Source organism: Pteropus medius, unplaced genomic scaffold (assembly GCF_902729225.1).
Source record: "Pteropus medius unplaced genomic scaffold, Ma_sr-lr_union100, whole genome shotgun sequence".
Classification (NCBI taxonomy): Eukaryota; Metazoa; Chordata; class Mammalia; order Chiroptera; family Pteropodidae; genus Pteropus; species Pteropus medius.
Window position 1 is genome coordinate 14303581 of NW_024346667.1, and position 23968 is coordinate 14327548.

A 23968-nucleotide genomic window follows, 5' to 3' on the forward strand; every position below is an offset into this window, starting at 1 on the left:
AAACAGGGGCGTGTGGTTGGCCGGGTTGCTGTTTTCTCGCTTATCTCTGCAGGGATGTTGGTTGGTTGGTTGATAGGTATTTAGCTCCTGGGATTTTGCAGAGTTGGCATTCTAGACGAAGAGGTCGCTCAACTCACCAGGCGAAGCGCAAAACTCAGGGGGCGGGGTAAGAGGGGAGTAAAGGTTCTGGGAAAAAAAGTTTGGGGGCCTGTTTCGTATCTGTGATGAGTTTTTGGTGTGACCACGCTTTTGTGGGAAACCTAAACCAAGGAAAACTCAGGCGAGCTGGCGCTTTGCGTGTCCTAGAGGTCCTGCAGTTAACACCGTGGCACGAGAGCAGGTCCATTCATTGACGCACCAAATTATTAAGAGCGTCTGCTTAGGGGAAAACGTCCATCCCGACCTCCGGACTGGGACAGGGCCGCCTCGCAAATGCCTCAGCTGATGGCCGTTTCTAAATCCTTGCCTGTTCCTGTAGAAAACCCGTTTTATTCTTTGGTGCACAAAGAAAGTCTACCGCTTCCTGAGGTGGAGCTACGGATTAGTTGACTATAATACGGCTTCTTTCGCCGCCACCCCTGTTCTTTTTTCATTTCTTCAGGAATGAACTTGGAGAAGGGCAGAGTCTAATATCGTTTAAAAGGGGACGCAGAACCCCTTCAGTACCGTTAGCGTGAGTCCTCTCAGAAACTTACCGAGAGAAATAAACCACGTTTCTTAGGTCGCCTGCATACACATGTGCGCCTGTTTTCCGTGTGAATCACTGGCTGCATAGAACAGAATATCTGTTTAACAGTATTATTAGTTTATTTTTCTGACATAAGGCCAAAGGAAGATGGCTCCTAGTATTCCTTCCGTAGTTCAACAACATCAGGGTTGGCATTTATGATTGTCTTGCTTTTCTCTGCTACTCAGAGTAGCATTCTCATGATTGGTTTGAACCAGAAATAATCTATCAATACCCTATTTATAATCAATGTAATTTTTCAAGTAAGGAGAAATAACTGTATAAGCAATTAACAGTTATCTACAATGACCTACATTTGAGAAATATAATAAAAGGAATAAAACAAGACCATGCTACTTAAAATTCTTGAAACAGATAAATTTGTTCAAAGTTAGCAAAAACGAGTTATTGATTTTAAGTTTAAAAATAATTCCACCTTTGTAAACCTAGAAAATAATGTGTTCGGATACTGACAAATTCACTCAGTAAATATCTGAGCCTCTGACATATGTATAGCTAGGTTCTATGAGATATAAAACATGATACACATTCCCTACCTTCAAGAAACTTCTGCAACTGGTTAAGTGCTTGAGAATTAATCAACCTCCCATCTCAAACAGCCTTTAGGCAAATATCATATAGATACCCAGCTCCTTTGCCCCTCACGTGGGGTAATTTTGAGGCATGTATTTCATACCATTACCCTGAATTTTCCCATGAGTTTATGCGCAAGTCATTACTAGTGGTATCTGGTTTGATAAGGCACCCTTTATTTACTGCCTTCCCTTCTTTGTCTCACTTCTCCACTTCCTACAGGTGTTTCCTGAATCCTCTAGATAAACTACCTGTACTCAAATCCTAGTCTCAGGATTATAGTGGGCATTTCCACTAGGTTATTTCCCCAATACCTACCACTCAGCTATGTTGTTTCAGTGGGCGGGCACATGATTCAAGCCAAGCCAGCTGGAATCCTTCCCAGGCAATTTCGTTCAACCTAAAAGTGGAAGAAAAGAGCTCTCTCTCATTCTTCATTTATTATCTCCCCATCATTGTATTTCCAGTAGAACAGTACCTAGCACAAAGTAGCAAATTGAATATTTGTAGAATATTCAATGAATACAATTCCTACAATATTTCTGCTGCCAATCTGCATTTATAATCAGACATTAATTTTTAAATGTATGAAATACTCTTGTTAGAGTATATCATAGTGTCATAGCATCATCTGCAGCAGTTAAGAGCATAGACTCAGGAGCCAGAATGAGATTTAAACTCTGCCACTTGCCAGTTGTTAGACAAATAACTGCTGGTTATTTGTTGTCTTTCAGCTCCTTTCTCCTGTTCTCTCCTTTGTATTGCAAGGGTACTGGAATCCTAAAAGAGCATTTCCCAGATTCACTTGCCAGTTGGTTTCCACTTAGGTTCTGCTAATAGAAGATTAAAAGGCAAAAGGATGGAGGGCATTTTTTCTCATTTGGTCTCCAGCAGCCTCAGAAGCATGGCGCTCCTCTATCTGGCTCCAGGATTGGGGTCCTCCAGCTCTTATAAAAAATTCTCTCAATAATAAAGATAAAGCATTCTCTCTGAAATACCCAAAGTGGTTTTTCTTTTCCTGACTCGATACTGACAGTTAGATACTGTGACTGTGCCTCAGTGACTTCTTTCATGAAATGAAAATAGTATATATCTCTATTATTGGTATTATTAGGATTAAATGAGTTAATATTTTGAGTACTTAGTGCCTGGCAAAAAGCAGACACTATGTTAAGTCGATGGTATTGTTTTATACTCTATTGTTAAGTACATATGGCATTAGCCATACAGTTTATAAAATCTAATGTCCCGCTCCTTATACTTACCCCTTTGTGCAACCTGTCCCATAATCCTCCCTTGTCATTACTGCTTATCACTATCCCTTCCTTACCTTTCATGCCTGTCCTCCTTTGCTCATCTCTTCTAAAACAGAGTATATGTTTTTCATTGTCTTTTTCTCTCACTTGCTTTAAACATAATATAGACATTTTGGAAGTCTGTAGGGTTCAGTGTTTTAAGGAAATTATTGTATTTTAGAATACTGCAGTGGTGAGAGGCGTATGCAGGTGGTGGGAAGTAGCACTGTAAGTGGAAGGCAAACAGATTTTATTAGAACCTGAAGATGAATCTAGAATCTTCAGAGTAGGATGTCAGGGACCTCATGTAGGAGAAAGGCTTAAGAAATACAGATTCTTTTGGTTAAATCTTGTTTACATTAAGACTATCTTACATTTGCATGGAGTTATTTCATTGACTTCTGTTTTGGGATATTGAACATAGACTTGTTTTTGATCTCATACTCAGATTCTAGGGTTACATTTACTTCATTCCCAAGATTTTGGAGACAATCCTTTCTACTCACCACCCTCCCTAAAAAAAACACAAAAAAATGGGAATGAGATAGGCCTAGAGGTTATTGAATAGGCAGAATTCTACTGTGGCTGGACAAGGGTTGATCATTATCCACAGAATTGATTACAGAAATTCCTAGAATCTCTGTCTTGAAATTTTCAACAAAGATTACTACTTAAATTTTTACTGTCCTTTAATCTTTCAGCTTGTCCTACAAGGTGTAAATACTTTTTTCTATATTAATTAGTCCAAAATTTCACTATCCATATATGCGTTTTTTAGTCTAATATTAATTAGTCCAAAATTCCACTATCCATATGTGCATTTTTTAGTCTAATAGAATTCTAGATTTTAAATTTAGATAGTTTTTTTTAAGTACATCTGAAAATCTGGTATTGTTTGTGAACGTATTTTTAAATACAAACTACTAAACATAATAACAAAATTATTTAGGGGACAAAGTTGTAAATAAGTCACCTTTATATTTATGAGTATTTATATAAGAACTTGCAATGTTTAGTCATTACCAAACTTAAAACTATCATTGGCTAGATATAGCATCAGCATAGTATTCATATATCACAAATTTTCTTTAACTGGAAACACATAAAAGTAGATATTTTCAAAAAATTTACAAAAAATTATTTTCCTATTGTATGAAATATTCAGCTAAATATTGGCCTATTAACAATTAACAATTCTATTACAATTCAAGAGATGCTGACACTCTTAACTACTATTTTCTTAAAATAGATTAGTTGTATTTACTTCCTCTCAAATGATTCCTTTATTTTCATACTGTACTCTGCAGCCCTAAATTGTTCTTGATTATTTTGAATGCAGTGCTCTGAAAGAGGAAAAATAAGTCATTGGCTTTTTTTAAAAACAAAAAACAGCATACAAGGGTTTTTTGGGGCGGGGATGGGGGGTCACATAGGTTTTCATTTCTCTTGGGTAGATGCCTAGGAGTGGAATTGCTAGGTAAATGTCTGTTTAAATTTTGAGAAATTATCAAACTGTTTTCCATAGTAACTGTACTATTTTACATTCCCACCAGTGATGAATGAGTGTTGCAATTTTACCACATCTTTACCAACACTTGCTATTTTCTTCTGAATATAGACATCCTAGTGGATGTGAAGTGGTTTCTTATTGTGGTTTTAATTTGCATTTCCCTAATGATTAGTGATGATAAACATTTTCACATGTTAGTAGCCATTAGTCATTGGCTTTTTAGCAGACTAATTTAAGACCTGATATCCTATGTATAGTAGGATGAAGTTTAGCACATGCACACATTTACATATGTATGAATATATACATATACTTATATAACTAGTATCCCAAATTATAGTATGCTAGGCATATTTACAGCCTACTACAAATTATTATTTTTATCACTTTCTGAATAATCAAAAGACCCTTACAATTTAACTCCACTATCCCTGTTATTTTTTGTGCTATTGTTATATATTGTATTTCCACATGTTATAAAAACCCACAGAAAATCATTATTATTGCTCTTTTAAGCAAATAATATTCTTAAAAATGTACATAATTACTCTTGCCTGTGTTCTTTTTCTCCTCCTGAGGATTTAGGATCATTTTCCTTAAGCAGGGCTGTTGACAATAAATTCTCAGTTTTTGTCCGAAAACATCTTAATTGTTGAAAGCTTTTTCCCTGGATATAGAACTTGAGGTTAGCAGTTTTTTTCTTCAGTAATTTAAAGATGTCTTTTAATGGTTTTCTGGGCTTCCTAGTTCTGTCAAGGAGTCAGTATTTAGACTTAAAATTTACTGTGTCTTTTCCCTCTGGTTCCTAAGATTTTCTTCGTCTTTAGTTTTCAAATTGTTTATTATGATCATCTGCAGATGATCTCTTCCACTAGAGATCTGATCTTTCCTCTGTTAGGCAGAATCAACCCCTCCAATAGGTAGAAGGATAAAAGGTGGATTATCTCAATCCAGTGAGGGATTGAGCTTTATGTATCCAGGCTCCAGGCTGGGTTATAAAGTTCTAGTAAAACCCAGTTCACTTCTGTTCCTCAGACATTATCACATGGGCTTTTGATTGAGGTCTTGGCAGTCTCTGTCTCCTTAGACCTGAAATGCTATGGAATATTCGTTTCTGCTCTTTGGGGGTTTTGAGCTTGACTCTCCACGTTCCTGCCCACACTGCTTCAAAATATGACAAATGTCTTCAGGGAGAGACCAGTCCTGTGTCTGTGGCAGACCACCTTCCTTTAGCCAGACTTTTGTCCATAAAGGATCAAGAAATCCTAGATTTTACTTTGCCTTTTAGAAACTTCTGGCACAACTCTCTACCTTCCCATACCACCTGAGAATTCAGCTCATCTGTGGAAAATGTATCATTATGTATATTTAGGGGTCCTCTAGTTTTCAACTGATTGTGTTAACTCCACACAACTGCCCAAAACTTGCTAGATTCTCTTTTCCTTAGTAAAAGTCCTTATTCCTGGGTCAAGTCAGATTGCTTCTCAGTTCCATTCCTAAAATCTACAAATTATTCCCCCAAATCATCAGCACACCTAGCAAGCGGTCTTCTCTGTCTGGAATTCTAGTTTGAACTATTTTCTGATTGCTTTGACATATCTCTAATGTATTTAGAAACATGATTTTTGCAATTTGTCCTTTTTCCCCTAATTATGGCAGTGAAGTCTTTTAGGACGTAAATAACTTCTTGGTGGACAAAACAGTTAAGATTTTTTTTTTTTTTAAGAAAAACTTAGTTTTTAAAAAATTTTTCAGTGAAAATGCTAGCACCAAAAATATATTGTTTAACTATGTCACTAAATTGGACCTCTGGAATGAGTATACAGTTAGGCCTCAGAAGGAGTGATCTCCCAGTAAGTGGATGTGCCTGTTTGGTAATACTTCAGTGTGCTTATCCTTCCCCTCTCATTGCCTTTACACAACTTGAAAACATTAAACTCCAATATTTCATCTTTGAGAAACTAATACGTGTACAGAATAAATGGCTTTCAGTTTTTTACATTAACTATGTAATTTGAGAGAATAATTATTTTATGTGCAACTAATCTTATATAAAGCAACTGATGTTATGTAATTTTGGCTGTGTGAGTTAATAAATAATAAGAAACAATTATTGAAAACTTATTATTTGCTGCTTTGCACAAAATGTATATAATATTCTTTTCCTCAGGATTTTGCAATCTGGTTGATGATCGAATTATGAAAAGTCCAAATTCTTAAGATAATTGACCAAATAAATTATAGGAATTTCAATAGCTAGCACAACCCAGATAATTGCTACACAATCCTACCAGGTTGATACTGCTATAGATAAATTCCAGTTTACCTACAGAGAAGCTATTTATTCTGTAGGATAGGGGGCCTACTTTGTAAATAGCTTCAAGCCTAACTCAATTAGTTTATTGCTAAATATTTATATTGTTATGATTTATGAAATGCTGAACTAAGGCAAATAAAGTGATATATTGGTGTCATCCAGCAGGGAAAAACCCTGACAAGACCATTTTACTATAAGACTAAAGTGACTGAGCAATATTGTGTAATCTAAAGTTTGGTCTTTATAGTATATTACATTTGGGTAGCTATAAACTTTTACTTCATCAAATACTGTTTTGATGTAACTGGGCTCACAACTAACCTAGAACCTGTTTGTTTTTTTTTTCCGAGTTATCTTTTTAAATTTTAACTATAATCTCTTGACCACCTAACAATTGCAAAAGTTAAAATATTTATTTCCCTACATTATGATCGCATATTCACAAAATTATAGAATTATGACTTAAGAGCTGAATGGTACCTTAGAGATTATTCCCCAAATGTCATTGTACAGTTTGTCAATCAAAAGCCCAGAAATATTAAGTGTACTGTTCAAAATGGCAAATGCTTGCTAAATTTTAATTTATACATATATTTTTATGAAAGATGTAAACATTTCCATTTTTATCATCTTTTAGAAAGATGATAATTCTATTAAAAATAAATTTGGAATATTATTTTTAGAGTATATTTGAAATTGATGTTTCTGAAAAGAAATGACTTTAAAGTTGAATTTTAGAAATATAATATTATTTTCCCACTTAGAACCATAACAAGATTAGAAACACAATGAGAAACACCTTTCCTATTCTCTTTATAGGACATTTCAGTTTTCTGATAGTCATAACAGTATGCCAAAGTAAATCATAACAGTGAACTAGGCCTCTTGTGTACTTAATCCATATATTCAGAACTACATTTAGGACCAGACTTTTTTGTGTGTGCTACCAGATTCTGTATGTAGTTTTTACTAAAAAAAGGAAGTTGTTTTGTACCAACAACTCTATTTCTCACTTAAATCTTATGTCATCTATCACTTCTCTGTGTATTTCAATGTTACTTCTAAGTCAGGAACCATAGCAAGAGAGTGAAGTCTTGGCATCAATGGTAAAAGTGGATTAGCTTGTAGATGACCACTTTCTCCATGTGTCTTTTCACATCACCTTACTTCTATGCCTGTCTCTGTTCAAATTTTCCTTTCATGAGGACACCAGTAGCAATGGATTAGGGACCCATCCAGCTGCAGTATGACCTTATGTTAACTAATAACATCTGCAATGACCCTATTCTCAAATAAGGTTAATTACGACTGTGCTATAAATTCTGCACACAGAAATGCAAACAGACAAAATAAATCATACATTATTCAAATAGTAACAAACAGATCATGCATTACACCTTTCATATTTATTTTAAAATTCAGTGGTATTAAGTACTTGCATAATGCTGTGGAACATTATCCATTTCCAAGGAAAATATGCTTTAAAAAACCTAAATAAGTCTAGATAAATAGTTGCTGGTTCTGAGGTTCTATTGAGTATGATTAGCATACACACAAACCACAGGAGCACACACTCTAACAAACACCAGCGAACTTACTGGGAAAACAAGACAATTTAAAACCGTCAATGCAACATATGGGCCAACAGGAAAAAACAGCCTTCAAAACTAAATACAACACAGAAATAGTATACTGTAAGTGAAAGTCCTCCTGATCTAGGAAAAGCAGTTTGTGACGCCAGTAAGCAGCAAGTTAAGGTACTTCTGGTGCGCTCTCTCTGGCCACTAAAACGAAGTTAACCTGGGCTTGGAGGAGTCCGTAAAAGCTGCTGCATGCAGTCTAGTGAATTTATGCAATAGGGGGTGGGGACCACCCATATTGCTTTTATAATAGTCTCAAATTAATCTTTGATAATGAAAACTTAAAAAAAAAAACCTATTACATCAGAGAGACAAGACAGAATAACAAGGTGACAGCTAGGCCAGCAAAAGTGGGGAGGTCGCCGGGGCTCCGACCTCTCCGGCGCGGCGCTTGGGTGGAGGGAGGCCCAGCCAGGCAGTCGCAGCCCGGAATCCCGACCGGGATAGAAGGGGTGGGGCCATTGCAGAGGCCACTCGCCTCCACCCCTTCGGGACCCCGAAGGCGCCCTTGTTTACCTCACGGTATTTGACACCCGAGACAAAGGGGGAAGGGAGGAGGGACCTCCTGAGGGAAACTACCCAGGCGGAAAGCGCCTTACTTTAAGATTGGTTTGTAACATCCCTCGAGAGGCGGGAAGAGCTCCCCTCCCACACCCCGCGCACCCTTTCCCAGGTTCCCTGCAACCTCTTGTCTTCCTTGGATTCCACCCCAACTTCAGCGACAACAGGCGGAGCGGTGCAATCGGTCTGCGGGGCAAGCTCCTCAGTCTCTCCCCATTTATTATTCTTTAGATGGGGCAGAGGAGAAACAAGACCTGAACAGTGGTCGGAGCAGGGGTAGGGCAGGCTGCTTCTGATATCTCCGCGCCAGCAAACCCTGTCTCCGCCGCCAACCCCTAGAAAACGACCCTGAGTCTCGCGACTTGGTATTTTTAAATCTGGCGGGGCTTTTCCTTTCGGGCCAACCACTCCCCCCGTTTACTGTCCTAGCCATTCAGCGTCAGGCCCGCCATTTTTCAAACCCTCTTCCTGCCGCCAATCAGGATCGAGCAGTACATTCCTCTCCTGACCGGTTCTAACGGGTCTGGGAGTTAACGACCTGGGCGACCCACCGAACCTGCTAGGCTGTGGGTGGGGGGACGGGCCAGGAGAGACACCGGCCAATCGGAAGCCCCTATAGGGAGGGGGCGGGGCCTCCCGGCGTTTGAATAATCACCACAACCAATCAGAGAGGTGGGGGTGTGGCCTGTGGGTCGGCTCGTCAAGTTGCCGTGGCGCGGAGAACTCTGCAAAACAAGAGGCGGAGGATTGCGTTAGCGATAAACCAGTTCACTCCGGCGCCCTGCCGAGGAAGCTTCTCTGTCGGTCCGGCAGCTCCGCGGGACTCTGAGGAAAAGCTACCACCAGGCAAGAATCCCCTTCGTCCCCTCGGGGTCGTGGGCCTGCCGTTTCCCCTTCCCTCATAGCCACCTAGCCGAACTGAGCGCTGTGGTTCTCGGGGTCCGCCCCGGCAAGCAGAATCGGGTGCGGGCCGGACAGGGCCGGGGGCTGTGGAGGGCGGGCGTGGGGAAGCTCGCCCCAGCCCGGTTCTGGTAGTTTTTTGAATGTCGGTCGCGAGGCGACAACTCTAGGGCTCGCGACGTAGAAGCCGGGGGAGGTTTCTGTCAGGAAAGGGGTTCCCGAGGGCGCTCGCGGCGTTCCCTTCCTCCACCCGGAGTGGGGGGCGGGCGGCGGCGCCGGCCTCCGGGAGGGACGTGGTGATCGCGCGTGAGGAGACTCGGCTAGGACTGCGCGGGTTGGGCCCTGGAGGAGCGTGTGCGCGGAGGCGGAGGCGGCGTCGCCGTGGCCCCGAGGCGGGCGGGCCGGGGGGAGCCGGGCTCTGGGCCGCCCTCGCGACGCGGTGGGGGTGGGGGGGCAGGCGGGCGGGCGCGCATTTGGGCGGGAAGCCGAGTCCCGCCGGCGCCCACCCACCGGCTTTCGCCCCACCAGGTGGACGCCGTCTGTCACCATGGGTAAAGGAGACCCCAACAAGCCCAGGGGCAAAATGTCCTCGTATGCCTTCTTCGTGCAAACCTGCCGGGAAGAGCACAAGAAGAAACACCCAGACTCTTCCGTCAATTTTGCCGAATTCTCCAAGAAATGTTCGGAGAGATGGAAGGTGAGACAGGAATGCAGAGTTAAGGGTTTTCACGTGTGTTTTGGGGCCAGGACAGGTGACTAGCAGGCAGGTTACTTCTAACTTTCAAATCCTACCCTGATGACTCGCTCAAATAAATATTTTAGAGTTTTAGGCAGACTCCTTTAGGTTTTTGTTTTTAAGACTACTAAAACAATGCTACTAGCTAAGGAAAATGCGGCCCTTAAAGATTATCTACATCTTGGATGTATATAGCTTACAGGTTTGCTGTATTTTTACTGCTCCTTTCATGCCCACAGACCATGTCTGCAAAGGAAAAGTCAAAGTTCGAAGACATGGCAAAAAGTGACAAAGCTCGCTATGACAGGGAGATGAAAAATTATGTTCCTCCCAAAGGTGATAAGAAAGGAAAGAAAAAAGATCCCAATGCTCCTAAAAGGCCTCCGTAAGTTTTTTCTTTTAAATCACTCAAGTTGCCCCTTGATTTTTCATTCAGTTTATTAACTCTGTTGCTTCCTTTCAGATCTGCCTTCTTCCTGTTTTGCTCTGAACATCGCCCAAAGATCAAAAGCGAACACCCTGGCTTATCCATTGGGGATACTGCAAAAAAGTTGGGTGAAATGTGGTCTGAACAATCAGCCAAAGATAAGCAACCATATGAACAGAAGGCAGCTAAGCTAAAGGAGAAATATGAAAAGGTACACTGTCTTATGTTTTAAAGCCACGGTTGAAATTAAGTAGATATTGTCTAATTATGTTAGGAGTTAGATATAAACTATAAAAGTTGAGAAGTTTAGATAATCTTGTATTAATGGTTGTCACCTGTAATTTGAAAAAGGCCTAATGAAAATTAAATACTTAAGCAACACCAGCTAATTGAAACATTTTGACTGAAACCAGTATTTGTAGCATTGGTAGGTTCTTGCATGTAGATTTCTTTGTGGTTTTATAGGTCTCTCAGTTTGGAAAAATGGAGGGCCAGATGTATTTTTAGGTATATCTAAAATGTGAACTTAAGATGTGGGTGCCAAGTGAGGTAAATGGATGTTGGTAGTGAAAGTACTGACATTGATCTGATACCACCCCATCATTTTAACATCGGTAGCTTTCTAAAGCCTAATGAGGGAACAAATGCTTTCAAAACTGAGTTCAACTCTGAATCAAACTTTAGACAGTCACCAGGGTTATTGGTCAATAATCTTAGATTGTTTACAACTTAGTGGTTTTCACAGTTGAGAAATGACACCGGATATTGATTTTATATTCTTGACAACATTTCAGGATATTGCTGCATACCGTGCCAAGGGCAAAAGTGAAGCGGGAAAGAAGGGCCCTGGCAGGCCAACAGGCTCGAAGAAGAAGAATGAACCAGAAGATGAGGAGGAAGAGGAAGAAGAGGAAGATGATGATGAGGAGGAAGAGGATGAAGATGAAGAATAAATGGCTATCCTGTAATGTGTGTGGAGTGTGCGTGTGTGCTCAGGCAATTGTTTTGCTAAGAATGTGAATTCAAGTGCAGCTCAATATTAGCTTCAGTATAAAAACTGTACAGATTTTTGTATAGCTGATAAGATTCTTTGTAGAGAAAATACTTTTTTAAAAATGCAGGTTGTAGCTTTTTGAGGGGCTACTACATACAGTTAGATTTTAAGGCTTCTGATGTTAAATGTTTCTAAATATTTAATGGTTTAATTTCTTGTGTATGGTAGCACAGCAAACTCATAGGAATTAGTATCAATAGTAAATTTTGGGTTTTTTAGAATGTTGCATTTTGTTTTTTAAAAAATTTTGTAATAAAATTATGTATATTATTTCTATTGTCTTTGTCTTAATATGCTAAATTGGATGTTAAAAAACACTGGGTCTGGGACCATGTCAACATTTTTGTTTTTCTGCCTAATTTTTTTTAGACAACTGATTTAGTAAAATCTTTGGTTAAGAGAAAGTCATATCTGCCCATATTCATATTTACAAAATGTTATAAAAAATTAGATCTGGAATTTAATGAACTTTAAAAGTTTTTTACAAATGAATAAGTTTTATTCTTGATATTTCTGTTGGTTAGCAAAATGTCCCTCAGGTTTTTTTAACTGACACTATGGAGGGAAACTAATATGAGGGCAGAGAAACTAGTACAGTGAATCTATATCTAAAAAACTTGTAAAAGCATTGATAACAAGCTTTAAATTTTCTGTTGATAATGAACTAGTTCAAGGTAGAATACCAGAGTAAATTTTGAGTGAGTTAAATCTTTGAAAAATTAGTGTGGTCTTAACCTTTAGAATTTGGGGTAACCTAAGAAAGCATTTGAGGTAATTATTGGGATCTCCCATGACTAGTTTAGGATTTATATTTCGGGGGAAGCAGTTATTTGAGAAATGCTCATTTGAGGAAGCAGCTTAAATTTGAATTTAGATAACTTGCATAGTTAGGCTATTAGGAAGTTTGCCATCTGTTCGCTAAATAATCATAGAAGGAAACTTTCGTTGATAGTTTTATAGTTAAACCTGACAATTTTGGTTACCTATGAAGTTTTAAAGTAGAAGCCAAAATTCTTATTACCCAACCATGGGAGCCTTCGTTGTCTCTTATTCGAAATATTTGGTAAGGATCATTTCTTAAATAAGAAACACAAAGTTTTGTTAATTAGAAGTCAGGTATTAGCATAATTATCAGAGTGAATGGACTCAGGTGAAATCTTCAAACTTCTTTATGATTGTTCTCTGTTAATCATCCCAGTGGTTGCAGATTTAAATGTGGAGCTTTCGTTGATCATAAGATTAAAACATTTTAATATTTTCTGGTGTTAGGTGACTTAAACACTAAAAAATTGGGAGTAATGTATTTTAGGCATACCCTATGTCTGGATCCCAGTTCCCCAGCTCTACCGAATATCTAGCTGCATGAACTTTACCTCAGCTTATTTTTCCCCATTTGTAATATGGGGTTAGTACGTATTTCACAGTGTTTTAATGATTAAATGAGAATGTTATATTTAAAATAATCGGAGGAGATGTTCATTAGGAGTTTCTGAAATTGAAAGAGAAACTTGAGGATTTGTAAATCTATAAGTTAGACCAATGAGACCTGTCAGGTTCTATATCACCTTTATGTTTGAGAATTTTTGTTCCTGCTTTCAAGACTGTGACTTTAAGGAATAGTTATGTTGGAAAGCATTGAAATAGGGGTAGAAATTAGGTTCTATCCCAGACCAGCCAGTACTTTGAGGTATGTTTACGAAATCCCCTTCTTATTTTCTTTTAAAAAATAGGTCATAATGGTACAAAATGTAAAAGTGCTTTGTAGTGGACAGTTTTAACAGCCTTGATTCCCAATTATCTGGATCTCCCAGGAGGCAACCCCCAAAACGCAATAATCTATCCATTTAGAGAGACTTAAGCATAATCATACATGTATGTCTATATACATTTTATACAAAGAAGCTTACTGTATATATTCTGCTTATCATTTTACAGAGCTGCCACGTTCATTTAGCTACCTTCATAGTATCTGCATATGTTGAACGTAATTTAACCAGTTCCCTAAAGATTGTATTTTTTTTTTTGCTTTAAGAACCATATTGCTGTGGATATCCTTGTATATGATTTCAAATAATCCTACAGAAAAAAAAAAACACGTAGAAGTTACACATCTTAAAATTTGCTAATTATAATAACAAACCTGTACTTGGTATATGCTAGAAACTGTTCTTGTGTTTTAACTTACTGAAGCCTGCCAAAATTTCTCAGAAGTTGTGCTAATACATACTCCATAGCAATGAGTGTTTTAGAGTGCCTATTTCTTCATCTCAACATAATAGTTCTCAAACTTCTTGATCTTTGCTATTCTATTAAAAATTATTCTTCTGAGTAGCATGATGAAATCTCTTGACCCCTGATCCATTCCACCCAGACCTGAATCATGCCTTTGTCTAGCATATCCATTCTATATGCTGCCTGCCCATTAGTCACTTAGTAGTGGTCTCAGTTATTAGATCGGTTATGCACTTGTTATAATTGTTCTACTTTCTTATTGTTAATCTCTTACTGTGCCTAATATATAAATTAAACAATCATAGGTATGTATGGATGTATGTATAGGAAACATCAGTATTTATTGGGTTCCACTGGGGGTCTTGGAATGTATCCCCCATGGATAAGAGGAGACTACTGTACTACATTATACCTAGGCCAGAAACAAATATTTGTAAACATAAATGCCCAAGATAGAGGGACAGCCACTATTTAGCTCAGTCCTGTTTGTATGGAAACGTGGATCTAGGATTCCTAAATCTCATAAATTTTCAAGTGGAACTAGAAATCTGGATTTTAAAAATAATATGTGAATTATAAATTTGGCAATGAATTCCAATGTCCAGTCAAAACATGTCTATAGGTTAAGATTCTGCCTGTAGGTCACGAGTTTGCCACTTCTATAAATTAAACAGTATAGGTGAATATAAAATTGTTAATAATATTTACATGAGTTAGGGCTGTTTAGAAAAGTTTATGTATACCTTCTAACTAAGCATTGTTTTTATAACTGTCTAAGAAGTCCCTCTTGCCCTGATTGGAAATTGGAAACTCATCTACCCTCTTATCCTGTAGTAAATGTAAATAAAGGTATTGTTTTTGAGGTTGTAATGGAATTTCATTGTGCTCCTGGGCCTTTGTTCTTCAGGACTTACAGTGCAGACTTTTCTCTTAGCCTCACCCTAGGAGTTATATCTATAGAATAGTGACTCAGGAGCACAATTATGTTACCGCATTAAAAGGAAAGAAAACTAACATGCAATATGTAGCATCCAATTTCAGAACTGAAAGTAAGCTTTACATCCATTGGACCAGTCTCCTATCTTCAGTAAGACATGGCGGTTAACTAGGACAATGTCCTGGGTAGCTAGCAAGAGATGGTAAAACATTAATTCATTCACATTTATGTATTATTCTTTGATTCTCCACATTTTTTCCAATAAAGATGAGATGGGTAATTACAAAGAAATTAAAATATAACCATACGAAAGGAAAAACAAGGTTATGAAAGAAATTAAGAGAGGTGATAAAAAGCTTGTACCTGAGAATCAGATCAGAGTTGGGCTCTGTTTCTCATTGGTTTAGTAACATCAGGCAAGTCCTGTAACCTTTTGGTTTCTTCATCTGTAAAATTAGAAAAAATTTTGAGTATCAAATAAGGCAATGCACTTAATGACTCCAGTACTAAATTTGTGAGTTTGGACAAGCTTTATAACCTCTCTATCACATATAAATGTGTAACTTACTGTGTGTTTAATTTTAGTTGCTTTTGATTTTACAGAAAGTGTTTGCTAAATGAAGTCTTTTGGGAATTGCCTTCCCCTCATCAGTATCCTACTTACTTGTTTACAACTAGTTCATTCATGTTCATTGCTGTGTAACATTCTATCATGTGATTATACCATAATTTATCCATTCTCTTGTTGATGGGTTTTTAGGTTGGTTGTTCCTGGGGTTTTCATTATTCTAAATGGCAATGCTATAAAAATTCCTGCACAGGTTTCCTGGAATTCAAGTGCACTCCCCTCCAGTAACCTGCCTTGTAAATTCCAGCCATCTCAGCAGCCCCATTCTCTGCCTCCTCAGAGATATTATCACTGAGTTTTACCTTCCTGTACCATGGCCAGGAAAGTGCTCCCAGGCAGACAGACATGGTGAACCTGAGGTTCACCTTGTGTTTCCTTTCAATTATCACCGTCTGCTTTGCCAGTTATACAACTCCTGAAAACAGTTGCCTCATATATTTTGTCCAGTTTTGTAGTTGTTCAGGACAGTAAGATAAGTCCAATACTAATTTCTATGTCATGGTCAGACGTAGAAATCTAGTCATCTCTATTTTCTACTGAAAGTTTTAGTTTTGAGGATTTAATCATTAACATAGCCTGTTAATTTGCTCATATCAAAAGCCCAAGAGATATTTCATTTAAAGATAATTTAGATACACTATCTTAAATATTCTTCAAGATGCACTTAGTTCTATCCAGGGTTAAATTGGACCACTGAAAACTATATTCTGCATATGCTGTATGAACAGTGTGAGGTAGATAATTTATTCCCTTATGGATAAACATTTCACCCCCAGTTTATGAAGTTTAACTTCTGAACTTCATTTCCTCACTTGTAAAGTGGAGGTAATGATATAATTTGAAGCACAGGTACACATACACACAGCCTTTAGAGAGGGTCTGCAGTGTAGCTGTCTTAATTCTGAATAAAGACAGATTTTAAGACTTTGAAACCAGGTAATAGCTGACATATTACTCTGACTATATGCAAGAACTATTCTAAATTAATGTTTGTTAACGAATTCAATCCTAGTAACAATCCTATGAAATAGGCACGATTATTTTCTCCATTTTACAAAAGGAAAACTGAGGCATAAAGGTCAAATAACTTATCCAAGGTCACACAAGTAATTTGTTGTGGAACAGGCATTCCAATACAGACAAGTCTACACTTACACCACTATTCAGATGAGCAAACTGTAACATTGTTCTGTTATAAAAATTATAGAGCCCTCCACCCCACCTCTGCTGAGATGTGGGGATTCACTTAGATAATCACCAAGTGACATCCACCAACCTCAATTGTGGGCATTGCAATATTTTTAAAATGAGAATTGCAAAGCAATTATTGAATTTAGAGATAGCCCTTCTTTTAATCTCTAATTCCAGGGATAGTGGTCTCCTAAAATCATTCTGGCTTTTGTCTATTTTCTTGCAACAGATTGACTCTAATGAATGATACGCATTTTCATAGTACTCGATACCTTTTAAAAGTGCTTTCACATGGATTAATTTTCACATGCCCAAACTACTGGCCTACTAGGTAGTTGTCATGTTTTCCACTGAATTATAAGAGATTTTTTTTCCCCAATTACATTCTGTCCAGAAATGAAACTTATTCCAAGATCTCTGGGAGAGACTATCTTAAGAAATAAGTGTGCCTCCAGTTACTGCCGTCTGGAGCTAGGTCACGTTTTCATATTTCTTAGGGAAAGCAGCTGAGAATTGGAAGACAAGAGCCAAGATAGTTGAGAGTAAGTTTCCCAAATCAAGCCAGCCACTTACTGGAATGTTTATAGTCATATCTTCTCTTGAGACGCCACATTTTGGGCCACAAGGTCTTATGGCCTATTTCTAACTTGGTTTTGGTTGGGTTCCTTTCTTTCTACTTAGTTGGTCAGGTTGTAAAGAATTTTGACTTAAAGAAATTTTTGCTTTCAATAGGCAATTATATTGTAGAATATACTGTCAAGAAAGATATATGTTGCTGGGATTGCTTTTTATAATTGGATAAGTGACTTAAAAAATTGCTATACGTAGGCAATCAGAGATAAAAATAAATCTTTACATTTCCTTTCTACAGAAAGGTAAGCTCTGAGTATTCTAAGCACACTCTAAGTAGAATTCTAACCAACACTCAAGCACATACTCAACATGTAACTATGGTTTACAATAGTTTAGCTATTATGTTAATCTTATAAACAATAAAATCATGTAATTACTTCAAACATGCAGTGTTTTGATTTAGAAATTACAAGCACTGAAAAAACCCATGAATTAAAATACAGTATTTTATTTTTTCTCACCTAAAAAACAAGCAACCCAGAATTAAGATATACATAAACTCTCAAATTTATCCCTAATAAAATTTTGAATATTTATACAATTTCTACAGAAACATACAGTGTATCAAAATCTGCACAAATCAAATTTATAAAATGTGTAGAAATGCATAGTGATATTATCAACTTACAAAGCAAGGAATATGGGAATTATTTCCAAAGCAGCCTACAGTAGAAAATAGTCATTATGGCAGCAGCTTCTGATGTTTTTTGTGTTTGATAAGGTTTCTGATTTCAATAGAGGATAGATTTCAGAGATTATCTTAATGAACAAAATATCCATTTAAAATTTACATGCACAGTTTATGTGCCACCTTTCTTAGGCCTATGCATAGTTAACAAGGTTATAATCTATTCAACAAGGAAAATGGAGCCTATTTGCAAACACATAAGTAATTAAAGTACCAATTTTCTTGGTTTCTTTTTTATAGTTGATTTATATTGCAATTATATCAGCATAAAAATGTATTCCTTTTTAAACATCTCTAAAGATGAAAGTTAAAATGGTTGGTCATAGATCAGTAGCAAAATACAAATTGACAATTCAAAATTATAAATAAAATTCTGTTTATGATGTTTAACTGACTCCAAATTTAAGAACAAATCTTGGAAGAAACAAATTTGTAGACTTTTCTTTTAAACAAATGTAAGTTTTTTTCTTTTCTTTTTTGAACTTTAATTAAAAATATTTCCCTCTGGCAGTAGTAGTTTGTGAATTCTTTTCACTGTAATGATATGATTACAGGATCAAAAATGCTTAATTTATTTGCCATTCATTCCTGACCTCATCATGTTTCCCAACCCCCGCTCAACATAGTACTTTAAACTTATTTAGAAATTAAAATCTAATTGACCCTTTGCGGTATTTGGTTTTACTATACCGTCTTAATAAAAGTTTAAATCTAAACAAGTCTTTTCACTGGAAAAATACTACTAGAAATATGCTTCCTAAAAAAAAAAAAAAATTAAACGCTAGGAAACTAATGCCTAATTTAACAGAAAGGAGTTCGAATTTATTAATGAATTGTTTTTTAATAGCTTTTATTTTAAAAATGTGTAGGGAATTTCACTTAGATGAAGATAAAAATGAAACATTCATTCACTCTTGGCTTGAAAGGTTGCACAGCTTAGGTTATAATGCACAGGAGTTTTTGTAAGGCTTAATCTAACAAGGGCTTGGAAATTCTTACCTCAGAATGAATCTTTGATGTGTTTATAGTGGTGTTTTGTTGTTTTTGTTAGCCCCATTCTGAGGTTTCAAACTGATAATTATTTATAGTTTTCTATAGTGACAGGTATTGAGGAAAAGCAAATCCCAAATGTCAGTGGACAATTTTTCTCTAGTTGGTAGATACTTTTGCTCTCTTAGGAGTTGGTATCAACAGAGGGCATTGGGAATGCCAGCAACCAAGGGAGTTAATGCCATACAAACTTCAATCCATATGAAAGAAAGAGCCTTGGGATGTTTCACACTGTCATTTCTTTTTCAAGCCATACAACATTCAATTTCAGAGCAAATGGGAGCACATAAATTCATTTCTGAGTAGTACAAGTATTCCTCATACCGGTGACAATTCCATCATTACTGTCCTATAAATTTCATCGAAAGCTCTTAAAATAGATACTGAGAAATGAAAGAGGCACTAAATGTGTTGAAATTCACCTTTCAAAAAAGCAGCATGACTGTGAAGGAAGGCCACGTTGGCTAATAACCTGTGGCAGTGCTTCAAAAAGATGTAAAATTAAATAAAGACACAACAGGTTGATAATCACCAAGTTATATATGAAAGTCTGGTCACTCCAACCTTTTTTCAAGTGTGTTAAAAAAAAAAAAATCAAACTGCCTTTCAGACCCCTGAGTGTAATCCCAAAGAAGACAACAATGCTTTTAACTCTGTTCTAAACAAAACAGAGTTAAGTGCACAAATTACCAACATCATCTTAAAACAAAACAAAACAAAAGATGTAAACATCTACAAAGTTTAAGGTAAAAGCAGTTTTGTAAACAGTAACTGCAGATGATAATATTATTGTAAAATCACAGTTTATTAATGTCCTTCAAACTGATCAGGAGGTTCTGGGTTCGATGCTGTACAGAGTTAACAATAGTTGCAGCAGGTTTCAGGCGTTTTTCAGTCCTGTGAAAATTTACGTGTCAGCAGGTAGGTTATTGGTTTCTTTTATTCTTTCTAAACACTATGGATGTTATTCATTTCCCACTTTTGAGTCATTTTACTAGAGTCACAATTGGAGAGGAACACTTGATGTAGGACTTCGGAGCGGTCTAAGCACTTTCCAGAAGGAATGTGAGTAAATCTGTTCAGGTTCTGGAAAACACAGGAAAAAGGTTTTAAATTTGTACATTTTTTGATGCCACCGACATCAGAAGAAGTCATTGCTTGGCTTTCATAAGAAGATAATTCAAATCAGTAGGCTGTCATCTCGTTTTGTTGATGATTTCCTTTGCTGTACAAAACCTTTTTAGTTTAGTTTAGTCTCATTTATTTTTCTTTTGTTTCCCTTGCCCAAGGAAACATATCCAAAAAAATATCACTAAGAAAAATGTCAGAGAAGAAAGTTTACTGCCTATGTTTTCTTCCAGGAGTTTTATGGTTTTGGTCTTACGTTTAAGCCTTTAATCCATTTTGAGTTTATTCTTGTATATGGCATAAGAAATTGGTCTAGCTTCATTTTTTTTTTTTTTTTGCATGTATCTGTCCAGTTTCTTCAACACAATTCATTGAAGAGACTGTCTTTACCTATTCGTTGTATATATTCTTGCCTCCTTTGTCATAGTTTAATTGGCCATATAAGTGTGGGGTTTTTCCTGGGCTCTCTATTCTGTTTCATTACAAATTGGCAGTTACAAAATAGTCATGAGGATGTAAAGTGCAGCATAGGGAACATAGCCAATAATACTATACTAACTAAGTATGGTTTCACGTGGGTACTAGACTTATAGGGGAGATCACTTCCTAAATATATAAATGTCTAACCCCTATGCTGTACACCTCAAATTAATATTGACTGTCGACTGTAAGTAAATTAAAAATTTTTTTTTAAAAAAAAGATAATTTAAGCAAACTTGATAGGCTTAAACCAACCATACCTCAGACTTCAGATTTCTCTTGATTGTCAATCTTCTATGTCCTAAATCCTTTTATTGTTTATTTAAGTGCATATGACTTTTAAGTCATAATGTACTGCTAGTACCTTAAATTCAACATATGCAAACCTAAATTCATTATATTCCTCTCCAAATCTATTTCTCTAGTTCCTATTCTGGCTAATGACAATACCAGCTTTCCAGTCTTCAGGACAGAGGCATTTCATGCTGTACTTTCTTTCCTTCCTTCCCTTCCTTCATGTCATAGCAGTCACTGAGGTGTGATATTTCCCTTCCCCACTACACATGCCTTAGTTTAGCCCTCATCTGTTTGTTGTAGGTACCTTCATGTAGCTCTGGGCTTCTCAGACGGTGGTCCTTGGGCTACCTACAATTGTATCTGTAATATCAAAACTATTTTCATAATAATACAAAGATTCCATTTGCCCTTTTCACTGGATTGACATTTATGCTGATGGCGCAAAAGTAATGGTGGGTAAAAGTGCTGGTACCTCAGTATGAATCAAGTAGTGACAAAAAGCTACTTGAAGGTGCTAGTAGTCACCTTCTTCATGACCATGCACTCACAGTTAAAAGAGAAAATGTCAATTTCATTTAAGAATGTCCTTGATGAAGCAGTAAAACTTATTAGTTTTATTAAATCTTGACCCTTGGGTATACTTTTAAAAATATTCTGTAAGATGAAACGGGGAATATGCATAAAGCACTTCTATATAGTGAAGTACCATGTGTTATCTTGAGGGAAAACACGTGTGCAATTGTTTGACTTGAAAGGTCAACTAATAGACAAACTATGATTAGTCAAACTTGGGACTTTGTAGACATTTTCTTGAAAATGAAGTGAGTCTGCCACTTCAAGGAAAAAAAAAAATCCACAAATCTGATAGTATTTGTTGCCACTGGTAAAATTTGAGTTTTCGAGCAAAAATAAAGAATTTTGGAAAACTTGTATCCACCACCGTGAACTTGACAGCTTCCTAATACTTAAAGATGTTTCTGATGAGATTAGTGGTTATATTTTTTGACATTATACAATGAAATGTGTCAACATTTAGAAGATCATCATAACTTAGTGAACCAGTATTTTCCAAATGAACAATGCATGATGTTACAAAAGCTGACATGGGGAAAAATCCATTCAAAGTGTAAGACAGACCAATGGATTTTAGTGTAACGTAGGACGAAATGTTCACTTACGTGGTTTCAGATCCTACACAGCAAATAACTTTTTAAGAAGCTACCACTTATGGAGTTGTGGTGTAGCATTAAAGAAGAATAGCCACAATTATCTAAAGGCTATTAAATTACCCCTCCCTTTTCCAACTGCATGTTTATGTGAAGCTGGATTTTCTTCATATAATTCAACTAAAACGACATATGACATTAAATTGAATGCAGAAGCAGTATGAGAATACAGCTGTCTTCTATTAAACCAGACATTAAAGGGATTTGTAAAACTATAAAACAATGCCATTCTTCTCACATTTTTGGGAAAAAAGTTATTTTTCATTAAAAGTGTTAAAACATGTAATATGGTTTTTATTACTTTTACATAAATTAATACATGAGTACTTGCAAAATTTCTCAGACTGAATTTCCAATTTAGGATATATTGTTAGTTATAAACTACATAAACAAAATCTGTCTGAGGAGAGTCTCAATTATTTTTAAGAGTGTAAAAAGAACCCAGAGACCAGCAAGTTTGAGAACTCCTAATGAAGCTGATCTTGCTTATTAGTATGGAAGATCAATGTTCTTTCATATGGAAGACAATTTGGGGATACCGAACTAAACGTGATTCCTAGAATTTCCTAAGCTTTTATGACATACCTTTGCTTACCCAGTTTTATTTATCCTCCATGAAAAGCCTTTTTATACCTCAAGACCTGGTACAATGATACTTCTTATGTGAAACTCATCAGAAATAATTCTTCCTATTAATCTCTCTTTTGCTATACTATGGTATTTTGCTTATTTTTATTTCTGCATTTTTTTTTCCTTCTCTGCTTTTGTAGTATGCTGTGCTTTAGCTATTTTTTGAAGTCACCATATCATTGGGCCCCAGGAAACATTTAGTAATGTCTGAAGCACAAGTGTATATTCAGTGTTATGCCCTTTACTTTTTAATGGTAGTTTCTGGTCTGCTAGCCTTCTTTTACTATTTTACCAACATTGTTCTCACTGACATCTATCATTTATTAATATTTTTCATTTCTTTGTGGAAATCAATGCTCTATCCTTCAGAGTTTATGCTAATATTCTCCTTCCTAACTTGTTATAAGAATCAGCAACTGACACATACTAACTACTTTATAGTAATTATCTATGAATGATGATAACTGGGAATTTTAAGCTGGGTCATAATAACATACCTACATAGCAAACAAGTACTTGCATGACAGATAGGTATGATAATGAACATTAAATAAGCAAATAAAGTTGAGAGTTGCCCGTTCTTTCAGTTTGGGGCAGCTTTCCTAACTTTATGTTTTATAGTAAATTGATTTATTTAAGCAAGTCAAGACTTTCAAAATTATACATAAATCCATTAATATGTTGGAATCCTCAACTTGGCACAGAACTTTTATTTTTTGCTTTCTTAAAATTATTATTATTTTTTTTATTATGGTGTCATTGGTTAAAGCATAGAACTTTGACATTCATAGCTAAAAGAGAAAAATCGCTCCCTCCGCAGTGTCAACTGAATAACTAAATGTGACCTTTAAAGCAAGAAATAGGCAACATTTATCTTGTTGTATTTAGCAAACAACAATGATAAGGAAGTTGTGAAGGCCTAGAGTCCAAGAATTATTTGTCTGTCTCTATCTCCACCTACTGGACAACATGAAATATAAACAATATTTTTTATGTTATATATATTTATCCTCACAGAACACTGATCTTCCAGAGTTACTGAAATTAGTGGGTCTTGTGGACATCTCGTGATCTCCTTACATGACAA

At 36.6% G+C, this 23968-nt stretch overlaps 2 protein-coding genes and 1 long non-coding RNA gene across 6 annotated transcripts in view; 1 reads left to right on the forward strand and 2 right to left on the reverse strand.

Annotated features, from left to right (window-relative positions):
- Positions 1 to 6: 6 nt before the first annotated feature.
- Positions 7 to 9132, reverse strand: LOC120613374 (uncharacterized). The gene is made up of 4 exons (XR_005655687.1): positions 8899 to 9132; positions 1640 to 1721; positions 696 to 767; positions 7 to 472 (listed from the first exon to the last, which is right to left on the reverse strand). It is a non-coding gene; the product is annotated as an uncharacterized LOC120613374 (long non-coding RNA).
- A 151-nt stretch (positions 9133 to 9283) lies between these two features.
- Positions 9284 to 12031, forward strand: HMGB2 (high mobility group box 2). The gene is made up of 5 exons (XM_039876117.1): positions 9284 to 9490; positions 10073 to 10241; positions 10520 to 10665; positions 10744 to 10918; positions 11502 to 12031. Exons 2-5 carry the CDS (start codon positions 10092 to 10094, stop codon positions 11658 to 11660), a joined length of 630 nt encoding a protein of 209 aa, XP_039732051.1. The 5' UTR covers positions 9284 to 9490; positions 10073 to 10091; the 3' UTR covers positions 11661 to 12031.
- A 5779-nt stretch (positions 12032 to 17810) lies between these two features.
- GALNT7 (polypeptide N-acetylgalactosaminyltransferase 7) overlaps positions 17811 to 23968 on the reverse strand; it is a 116728-nt gene continuing 110570 nt past the window's right edge. For all 4 annotated transcript variants that reach the window (XM_039876113.1, XM_039876116.1, XM_039876112.1 and 1 more), the window contains one exon: positions 17811 to 20206. In XM_039876113.1, the coding sequence (XP_039732047.1) occupies positions 20069 to 20206 (138 nt within the window). In that variant the 3' untranslated portion in view covers positions 17811 to 20068. The remainder of the gene's footprint in view (positions 20207 to 23968) is intronic.

Excerpts from the sequence above, each read along its gene's own strand:
- HMGB2 (XM_039876117.1), top strand. The coding sequence starts at position 10,092 with ATGGGTAAAGGAGACCCCAACAAGCCCAGGGGCAAAATGTCCTCGTAT. Across the intron at positions 10,666-10,743 it reads AATGCTCCTAAAAGGCCTCC|ATCTGCCTTCTTCCTGTTTT; the intron begins GTAAGTTTTTTC and ends GCTTCCTTTCAG. Across the intron at positions 10,919-11,501 it reads TAAAGGAGAAATATGAAAAG|GATATTGCTGCATACCGTGC; the intron begins GTACACTGTCTT and ends ACAACATTTCAG.